The sequence below is a fragment of the Nanorana parkeri genome, unplaced genomic scaffold (genome assembly GCF_000935625.1).
Source record: "Nanorana parkeri isolate BGI_ZX_2015 unplaced genomic scaffold, ASM93562v1 scaffold1469, whole genome shotgun sequence".
Classification (NCBI taxonomy): domain Eukaryota; kingdom Metazoa; phylum Chordata; class Amphibia; order Anura; family Dicroglossidae; genus Nanorana; species Nanorana parkeri.
The window spans coordinates 80,842-91,875 of NW_017307737.1; the positions used below are offsets into that span (position 1 = coordinate 80,842).

Genomic DNA, 11,034 nt, shown 5'->3' on the forward strand with positions numbered 1-11,034 from the left:
TGGTGGGTAGGGGGGCACATTGAGGAACCTCCTGGCCCCTTGGGGCAGCAGAGAGAGTAAATCTGGCAGTGGGGTGGTTTGGGAGCGGGGATCAGGGAAGTGAGAGTCCCTTTTCCAAGTACCCTAGACCTAAACAAGCATTTAACCCTTGCAGTGCAGGGGGAGTTTTGTGGGGGTTTTTCCCGGCGTTCAATGGCCAGATAATAAATCCGAGAGACATCCTGAACCTGTAGTATTTATCTGTCCTATGGATTCATTGAACTCCCTTATATTGTATCAGCGCAGAGCTCTGTCCTTGTAACATTTTCCTTTAATCGGTGTCTGATAAGCGTGGCCGTGCCTGGGTATGAACCCTACAGATGGTGGGATGGTTTTCTCCGTAGCAGCAAACATTGCCTGGACTCTGACACCACCCATTCCCATTATACATTAGCTCTTCTCCCCCGGGTGGCTTATGGGAAAATGCATGAACGGCTGAACCAGTGAAAGTGATTAGGATGCGTTTCCAGGGAAGGATGATGACTGCAGGCAATTTAGTTAATGACTCACTGGAAACATCCAGCAGCTGCCTCCGATGATTTATTTGCAGCTTTTAAACCCGTTTTCTATAACAGTTTATGTCAAAAAGGAAGTTTGTAACGCTCAGATTCCTCCAACATGAAGTCATGTGAATTGTAAATTGAAAGCAGAACTTCAGCCAAGACGTTTTGTTTTACAACTGCTGCCCGGTATTTGTTGCTGTATGTGACCCCGTTGAGGAGATTTCCCCACTTCCTGTCCCTGTGACACCCAGATGAGGGGCGGATGTCACCAGAATAGGGGGCAACACGTCCCCCGTTTTGCTTCAGAGAATGTTGCTGTCTGTTTCTCCATCGCATTAGGTGTATTGGCTTTGTGTCACCAGGACAAGCAGTGAAGGGAAATCTGCTCAAACGGGGGGGGAAACCAAGCAATAACAGACAGAGGCTCTAACCTTTCCCTCCAGCAATCCAAAAAAATGCTCTGGCTGCAGTTTTTTTTTTTTTTTTTACCGGCTCCTCTTCCGGACTGAAATTGCTTAGTGTGATTCCACTGCATACAGCGAGCTTCTCCTAATGTGCATAAGATGCTGCAGCAAGTCAGATAGAGCCCGCCTCATTTCCTGGCTGGAGGACGTCCAGCATCATCTAGATCAGGGGCACCCACAATTATTGGGTCCCGGTCCAGTGCGATCTGCAAAAATGCTGCAAGCTCTATTTTTGCAGATTGCACTGGACCGGAATGCAGGCAGGCGATTGCACTGAGGGCGGGGGGCATGGCTGCGGTGCCATTGACTTCAATACAACCCCGTGCCCCCTCCTGCCCCTGAAAGCAGGGAGTCAGCCGGCTTGCATTCCAGTGTGTTCTAGAGGCGCCGGCGTCCTGTCCTCCAGCGGTGCTCATGTGGCCGACGTTGAGAGGTGTGATCAGCTGATCGCTCCAGTGTTTGTCCTGCACAGAGGATTGGTATATATCACTGATATGCAGCGGGGGATCCGAGGAGAAGTGAGGAAAAGCACTTCAACCGCGGGGGGAGGGTGTCATTCGGATGGAGACACTGTCACAGCAGCATGTGCGGTGAGGAGAGAGCGAGCTGCCGGCTGTCAGATCCAGGCCGAGCGTCTCTCTCTCTCTCTCCCTCCTCACCGCTCGGCGTGCTGCTGTGATAGCGGCTCCACTCCCCCCCACCGCCGACTGCAGCGCTTCGTACACTTCTCTGATCCCCGCTGCATACAGATGGGGGAGAGCAGCGGGGAAGCTGCTCGGAGAGAAGCCCCACGGCAGGAGGACAGGACATCACGATCTACCAGGGATCGCTTTGCGACTGGTAGATCGCGATCGACCTAATGGGCACCCCTGATCTAGAGCTTGTCTCCCCCAGCCTGGCTGTCCCTAGCCAGCCCCTTTTTATTCATTGGATTTCAGTCCTTTTAACCATGGAAGCTCAGCATCCCTTGTGGGGTCTACCTAGGGTAGTCTGCATACTTGGGTTGGAATGTCACTTTAATGTGTGTGGTCAGCCTTGCACAGTCCAATCCCAGCAGACTGTGCTATGGGCTGGGATATTGCGGTCTATGACCACGCTATGCTGTAGCTGCCGTCAGCCAATCAGAAACCTTCTTTCAGTAGACCGCGCAGTCAGGTGATATGGTTCCATTATTACTAGTTGTGTTTGATAACAGCGCAGGAAGCCGGTCTGCTGGAACTCGGCGGCGTCTGCCTTTTGGCGTTGATCCCGTCTGGCTGGCGGGCAGATGTCTGCCGCGTGTTTGCACACAGTCTCTGGTTTACATTAACGTCTGCTCGTCTCTCCTCCTCAGGGCCGTCTACTTTGCTTCGTACTCTAAAGCCAAGGAGCAGTTCAATGCAATATTTGTACCTAACAGTAACATCGTGCACATGTGTTCTGCGGGATGTGCAGGTAATCCGAAAACTATGACAACCGTCTACCATGTCGCTAAAATACAAATGTACAAAATGCCCCATATGATGTTTACATCTCCCGCTGCACCACGTGAGCTGCTGATTCCGGCTGTAATGAAGAGAAGACGCCACCGGAAGAAGCTTCACATTCCGACACTTCCGGGAGTGTCGAATTCTCGCCCCCCCCCACTCTGCTCATTGGTTCGATCCATTGACCCCCATGTCACTACTGTGTCCTGCAGTGATGGAGAGGCCAGCAGATCGAGCCAATGAGTACAGTGGGGGGGAACCAAAGATTCAATCTTGGAAGTGTCGGATTCTGAAGACTCTTAAAGCATCAGTTCACTTCATTACAGCAGAGACATGCAGTGTGGGAGGCTGGAGAGAGGTGTGGTAACTTCTTTGCAGAGGTACATTTCTTTTATAACGAGTTGCTTATAAATGTCAGTTGTCTGTGAAATGTTGGGGTTGTAGATCACGCCTAGGAATCCGTCAGATGTCAGGCAAGATTGCAGAGTTACGGAGGAGAGTAAAGAGAACCTGTACTTTGCATAACATTCTAACACTGGCCATGCTCATCAACACCTGGTACTTCCAGGTATGTGAAAACATGTGACACCCCTCCTCCCTACCCACAGTGCGCTGCCCCCCTCTCCTCCCTACCCACAGTGCGCTGCCCCCCTCTCCTCCCTACCCACAGTGCGCTGCCCCCCTCTCCTCCCTACCCACAGTGCGCTGCCCCCCTCTCCTCCCTACCCACAGTGCGCTGCCCCCCTCTCCTCCCTACCCACAGTGCGCTGCCCCCCTCTCCTCCCTATTCACAGTGCGCTGCCCTCTTCTCCTCCCTACCCACAGTGCGCTGCCCCCCTCTCCTCCCTATTCACAGTGCGCTGCCCTCTTCTCCTCCCTATTCACAGTGCGCTGCCCTCTTCTCCTCCCTATTCACAGTGCGCTGCCCTCTTCACCTCCCTATTCACAGTGCACTGCCCTCTTCTCCTCCCTATTCACAGTGCGCTGCCCTCTTCTCCTCCCTATTCACAGTGCGCTGCCCCCCTCTTCTGGCCATCATGCAGTGCTGCTTACCCCCAATTAAAAAAACAGCATCCATTAAAAAAACCTGAAATGTCAGTTTTGGGTGCACAGGGTCCCAACTCTGGTCAGCCATTAACTGCACTACAGTATGAAAAAATGATTTAGATCAGAGTGTGGCCTGATGGGGCCTGTAATATAACTTTGTTCCACTCAAAAGCCTTCACGGAGGGTGCAGACCGAATAAAGTCTTTTGACTTCCTAGACTTGGACCCCCGCCACCCTCCCTGCCACCCAAGCACCATTTCATGCTGTCACATTAGTTGGTCAGACATTTGATAAGGATTCTATACATGTATGGAATTCCCTCTTATCTAAATTTAAATTGAAGGTTTTTTTTAATTCAGCGTATAAAATGGTCAAAAGATTTCTTTTAAAGACCCCCCTAGGATGCCCCTGTGTGCAGCTGCGGGCTATGCCCCCCTCTAATGGCCGGTTCTCAAGGGCAGAGAACAAGCGGCTCATTGTCCCTTTCAGCCTGACAACGTCTTTTAGGTGCCGTGAATTGGCCCGCGCTCCTTCTGTGGAGAGAGACTGCAATGATCGGAGCCAACCGGCTGGTCTTATTACAGCGCAGAGAAAGTACGGATATTGTGCACTTCTGATGATGGAGCAGCACAGGCTCAGTGGTCGGCATGGCGGTCCTTCCCCCTTGGTACTCAGGGATCAGATATAACTACATGTTATAACAATATTCTTTTACATAATTCTGTTGGACTTTTTGGCTCCTGTTAGTCTCTTTTCACCATATCCTGTATAATTATACTGTCCCATTGGGTCTCAAGCCCTGCTCCATAGAAGCCATGAGTTCCATACACCGCACTGATGATGGCCAGAAAGCCTGAAACAGCTGTATGCAGTTTGGAATAAATGGCTCTATAAAATCCCATTATAAATGGCTCTATAAAATCCTACAAATCCCATCTTCCTTTTTCCTCCAGGAGTCATGCATGTGGCCGTCAGAGTCTTGCAATGCCTTTTGGGACTTGTAGTTCCACCATAGCTGAAGTGCAAGGTTGCCGACCCCCGTGCACTATACACCGGCGGTTTTGAATGTGCATCTGGCTAGTGGGAGATAAGGGGATGATTTGCATGGCTCCGCCCACTGTCCTGACATGCAGAATAAGCCTCTTATTTTTCGGATGTGTGTTGGAATAAGACATGTGAATACCTTCTGCTCCAAGAGGGCTTCACTGTGCTCCCTTCAAATGTCATTTCATCAAACCCTGTATTACTGACCGTTCCTTGCTATGGGCAATCAATCATCTGCTAGGTACAATCTCTCAATATATGAGGTTCACCTGCAGCCCCCAAGCTGCTGAGTGACTACATGCCATGCCGGGACTTGTAGTTCCCGAGCTGGAAAGCAGCGAACTGCCATGCAGCCTGCAAGGTTTCCTGTACAGCGACAGCATTGCAGGGGTACGTGGATGAGAAGAGCTGCCTGCCGCTATGCAGTACATTAATCCATCTGAGACATTGCTCAGGCCAGCTGAATTGTATGGCTGACTGCCCCACTGTAAATAGACTGTACATGGATGAGCCAACAAACAAGGTTATGTAACAGGGTGAGCGCAATGCAGAGAAGCTGAACGCCGCCATCTAGTGGGAGGCTGTGGTCATTACAAGTCATTGCATCAGCAGTGCAGCTACGCTACTGCATTTAAAGGGCTGTCCTGTAACTACCGCGTTTCCCCGAATATAATACAATGTCTTATTTTTTTTTGGCTCAAAAAAACACACTAGGTCTTATTTTCGGGGTAGGTCAGTCTCTGTAATCTGCAATTCATCCAGTGATACAGATTACTAATGAACATGGCTGAAATACATATACTGTATATAGAAGATTAAAACAAAGTTGTTTTACCTGCCAAAGGATTTGTTTCTGTCCATCTAGTCCTGAGATTAACACAGCTCTGTCACACAGCACAGTAAGGATCTTATACAGGTCCTCAAACATTCTACACATTCATTTCACATAAATGTATACGGAGAATGGTATAGTTGGCTGCATACATTACAATGAAGCCAGACAGCTCTGGGCCCCCTGTGTCTCCGGGCCCCAGAGCAGTCCTATAGTGTGCTATGGCTAAAGGCTATGCCCCTGCATATGTATTGACATATTTTATGGTGTTCCCATGTCTCTGACAGTCAGGGCCACATAGACAAATGTTGACTTTTAGGTCTATTCTGTGCGTGTTTGGCGCATTATAAAAAAAATTACCGTTCGGGACCCCTGGTGCTTCCTGAACTGTGACATACACAGGGGCCGTCACATGTGAATTTAGCTGGGAGAGCTATAAATCTTTATAAGTATAATGCTCATCTCTCTGACTGACTGTTTATAATAAATCTTCTCCTCTTCTGTCTCTTCCCAGCGTTTGTGACGAATACAATGATGAATCCGGTCTGGATGGTGAAAACACGAATGCAGCTGGAGAGGAGGTGAGATCATGATGTGGTCTTATTATGATTTGGTCATCTCCTGCAGACATCAGCCTCCTAAATTGTTCCCGTTGTTCACATCGCTATTAAAAAGGTGCCCCATCACTTCCTGTCCTGGCAGGAAGTCAGGGGAAATCTCTTATAGGGGGACACATAGAGCAATATAAACTCTTTTCCTACCCCCTGTTCTTTCCAAAATTAAATAAAAAGGTTTTTGGCCCCTTTTTTGTACTTGTATTAATATTAACAACATTCCATAAAGTTGGTTTGGGAAAAAAAAAAAGGTTTTTGGCACCGGTAGATACAGAGTTCATTTGCAGTACATATATTTCTGCGGTTTTATTTCCCAAGTATTTGTAAATCTGTTCAGCCAGTTCTGTCATTTATACACTGCATACCTAGGAGAACTGCATTCCTCTTTCCTGTCCCAGCTTTACAGCTTCCTGGGTCACCTGTGTCCTCCATTGTATGAAGGCAATGCCTATTTATTGCCCAGTAGGGAAGAGCTCAAGTCTGACTGAGCTCCTCTGAACAAGGAAGTTCCATGGGCACTTCCACCCAATCAGCTGCTGGGGCAGGCAATTCATGTAAACAAAGGGGCGGGATGCTTGTGCTGATGTAATTTTACGTTATATGGCCACATTGACCAAATATAGGCATGCCGCCATATAAGGTCGAGGACATCACTGCACCCCGCTCCTTTGAATACATCATGCTGCATGCAGGGATTTCTCTGATTTTTAGGGGGCATGATTCTGTGTTCCGTAAGATCTCCTTCCAAGTTCAGGGAGCTCAGGTTCGGATCGGGTTTGGCCTGAACCTGAGCTCATCACTATTTGCCCAGTGAGTAGCCCGAACCTGAGCTCATCACTATTGCCCGGTGAGTAGGCTGGGGTGGCCGAACCTAAGCTCATCGCTATTGCCCAGTGAGTAGAATGGAGGTGGCCGAACCTGAGCTCATCGCTATTACCCAGTGAGTAGGCTGGGGGGGGGGGCCCGAAGCTGAGCTCATCGCTATTGCCCAGTGAGTAGGCTGGGGGTGGCCCGAACCTGAGCTCATCGCTATTGCCCAGTGAGTAGGCTGGAGGGGGCCGAGCCTGAGCTCATCACTATTGCCGAGTGAGTAGGCTGGAGGTGACACAGGAAGCTGCAAAGCTGAACCATGAAATGGGAGTGTCCCTTGCCTCTCTAACCGATCAGGCAGAGGTATGTATATCACAAAACTAGCTGAACAGAATCCCCAAACCTTTGATGTGTAAGCATTTCACATACATGTATTACAACATACAACATTGTCTCGTATTTGTTTGTCAGAATGGATCTTTAAGGTCTTTTTATGTCCCATTTTCCTGTCATCAGGGAGAGAGGATCCAAACAGAAGAACGCTCTGCAGTGTGCCCGCTATGTGTACCAGACGGAGGGGATGAGAGGATTCTACAGGGGCCTCACTGCCTCCTATGCTGGGATCTCAGAGACCATTATCTGCTTTGTAATATATGAAGGTTTAAAGAAGCACCTGGAAGATCTCCATTTAGCCACCAGCAATGGCAATCCCGGCCAGAAATCCTCCTCCAACTTCTTAGGATTAATGTTTGCCGCAGCTTTCTCCAAAGGATGCGCCTCCTGCATCGCCTATCCACACGGTGAGTCTCCATGGCAGGAGAAACACTGACGCTGCCTGGGAAGTCATAAGCCACAGGAGGGCATTCATTGGTTGGTTAAAGAGGCAACGAGGGGAAAAAATATCTCTTCACACCTCAACAAAACATTAAATCTGATCTCTGGCCTTCCCTTCAGTCTTATACAGTTGTAGCGGCTCCTCTCCTGGACTGAAATCACTTACTGTGAGCTTCTCACAATGTGGAATAGAAGCTGCAGCAAGTCAGAGAGAGCCCGCCTCATTTCCTGGCTGGAGGACGTCCAGCATCATCCCAGCCTGACTGTCCCTGGCTCACCCCTCTCATTCATTAATTGGCAGTGGTCCTAGCAACCAATGACTGCAGTGGAGGTGGATACCTGACATCTTTGCTTGCTAGGATACCAGCAGCCCTAGCAACTGATGTCTGCAGAGCAGGTGGACACATGACCTCATTGGTTGCTAGGATGCCAGCGGTCCTAGCAACCAACAACTGATGTGGAGGGGTCTGCACTGGGCTATGCCTTGCAGTGGATGCACCGGCCTTGGAGGCCAATGTCAGCCAGTCATTACCGAGCGCTGGACATAGACCAATCGTGTGATTGGTCTATGTCCAGACTGCGGACCAGAGAGTCACAGCCAAAGGGCCCACGTGCCGTAAAATGCCCAGGTCTGCATAGGTATACGTGATAACTGGTACCCTGAAATACTTGCCTAACTTAAAAAGGCCCTGTACCAGACCTATCATTCCAATCAAAATATTTCCATCGAGTTAAATGAGCATTTTACATCTTCTATGCATTGTCTTTACCTGTAAAAGCCTCCCTTCTATACATATCTAGAAGGCACAAGACTGCTGCTGGACGTCACCATCTTGGATGTAAAGGCAGCAGCCCCAGCAGACTCCGAGCTGTCACTCAAGTGGCATTGTATAATATTCCCCTTTACTCCTCCCTCAGGTTATGTAAAGGGGTGATGGGTGGGACAGAGGTGCTGGTGGGTATTTCTGTATTCAAGTGCAGGCATCTGGTCACATGATCTCAGCTGCCATATAGGCGGGGCCAGAAGGGGAGTGGCTGTAGATCTGTATGATCGGGGTAAGACGTTTGTGCAATGGCTGACTCCTTGTCCTTCTTTCAGAGGTGATCCGTACCAGACTGCGGGAAGAAGGCAGCAAGTACAATACCTTCTGCCAGACGGCGCGTTTGGTGGCACGGGAAGAAGGCTACGCGGCGTTTTACAGAGGACTTTTAGCCCAGCTATTCCGGCAAATCCCCAACACTGCCATTGTCCTTTCTACGTATGAACTCATAGTGTATCTGGTGCGCGACAAACCCAAGTAAATGGGGGGAGAATCGCCCACCCCCCACCCCGAACATTCGCACTGCGCACTGACCAAACACAGACTGGTGTACTGTAACGGCTGCCTGGCCGCTCCGTCATCCGGAGGATATCGAGTTTTGGACTGTTTTTTTTTTTTTAACCTTTCTCTGAGTTGTTTTTTTTCCTTTCTCGGAGGTTTTAGTTATCGTTAATGTTAGTAAATAATTTGTATATTTTGTTATTTTAAGAAAAAAAAAGAACTTGCAGAGTCGTGAGTCCCACTGATGCTGCTAGGTAACGAAATCCCGCTATTTAATTTACCCGGCCCTGGCATTTTTCACAAGTTGCATCTTATTTATATCCATAAAGGATCAGAGTGAAGACCTCTTCATGAGTCCGGTGTCTGATGTCTGACTATGAAGCCAGGGCTTTGCAGTATGTTGATTGGCCAGTAGGTGGTGGAAGCGCACCCAACACAAAGGTGTATTCGAGTATGAAGCCAGGGCTTTACAGTATAATGATTGGCCAGTAGGTGGTGGAAGCGCACACAAAACACAAAGGTGTATTCGAGCATGAAGCCAGGGCTTTGCAGTATGATGATTGGCCAGTAGGTGGTGGAAGCGCACCCAAAACACAAAGGTGTATTCGAGTACAAAGCCAGGGCTTTGCAGTATAATGATTGGCCAGTAGGTGGTGGAAGCGCACCCAAAACACAAAGGTGTATTCGAGTATGAAGCCAGGGCTTTACAGTATAATGATTGGCCAGTAGGTGGTGGAAGCGCACCCAAAACACAAAGGTGTATTCGAGTATGAAGCCAGGGCTTTACAGTATAATGATTGGCCAGTAGGTGGTGGAAGCGCACCCAAAACACAAAGGTGTATTCGAGTATGAAGCCAGGGCTTTACAGTATAATGATTGGCCAGTAGGTGGTGGAAGCGCACCCAAAACACAAAGGTGTATTCGAGTATGAAGCCAGGGCTTTACAGTATAATGATTGGCCAGTAGGTGGTGGAAGCGCACCCAAAACACAAAGGTGTATTCGAGTATGAAGCCAGGGCTTTACAGTATAATGATTGGCCAGTAGGTGGTGGAAGCGCACCCAAAACACAAAGGTGTATTCGAGCATGAAGCCAGGGCTTTGCAATATAATGATTGGCCACTAGGTGGCGGAAGCGCAAACAAAGGTGTGTTCTCACAGTGGCAATCAAATGTTAGGAACTTCCCCCCCACAAGCACGCTGTATGTTTGTTATGTGTTCCCATTTACACAACATCCCTGAAAATAATTTATAAAACATATTTATTACCTTTTTATACTGGTATCTTTGGTTTATACATAGGACCTTGTAGGCAGCCTCCATTGTTCGGAGTAGCTTGCAATGTGTAAATGGGGGACAGCCTGAGGGGCAGTATATATATAATAGTGCAAGGCTTGAGATCGTTAAAGTGCAACCCAAGCCAAAACTTTTTTTTCTTAGTTTTGGATGGAGTGGAGGGGGATTAGAACCTCTGTGTGTATTGCTGTCTCTGTCCCCATTAGGGAGAATCACCCTCTCTGTAGTTATCATTGAAAGTGAAAGAATATCCCAAATTGTGGGTTGTCACTAGAACAGGAACAGATAGGAAATCTTCCAATGGGGACAATAGTTCTGGTGAGCCTGCTGACCACGAGTCATTTCCCTCACTTTGGAAAGATTTTCTCTCACTTCCTGTTTTGGCTATTAGACAGGAAGTGAAGGGAAATCTCTCAATGAAGACCGATGGCAAGGAAAATGGACAGGGCTTATAACCCTCCCTTTGCTCTATCGAAAACTAGTTTTCTCAATTCAGAACGCATTTCTGAACTGGGAAAGCTAGTGAGATGACCAGCAAAACGTCTTCAAGAAAACATGCAGCCAGTCCAGTTGCCTTGAATTATTTTATTTTTTTACAGATGTACCAAGACCTGGAGGAATGAGAACTCTCATAGATATCAATTCCAAACATCCATTGTTAGGGATTCCATCAGCAAATTGCTTCACAACGTTAAGACTTTAATATCACTTGCTGACATAGAAGGGGAAAGCTACATAGGTAGGGGGTATGTGGAGGAAGGCCCC

General features: G+C 48.4%; 1 protein-coding gene across 1 annotated transcript in view; it reads left to right on the forward strand.

Moving 5' to 3' along the window:
- Positions 1–9,084, forward strand: part of SLC25A33 (solute carrier family 25 member 33) — a 14,859-nt gene extending 5,775 nt beyond the window's left edge. The window contains exons 4-7 of the mRNA XM_018570167.1: positions 2,340–2,440; positions 5,910–5,976; positions 7,336–7,619; positions 8,753–9,084. Coding sequence (XP_018425669.1) covers positions 2,340–2,440; positions 5,910–5,976; positions 7,336–7,619; positions 8,753–8,955 — 655 coding nt within the window. The 3' untranslated portion in view covers positions 8,956–9,084. The remainder of the gene's footprint in view (positions 1–2,339; positions 2,441–5,909; positions 5,977–7,335; positions 7,620–8,752) is intronic.
- Positions 9,085–11,034: the final 1,950 nt, after the last annotated feature.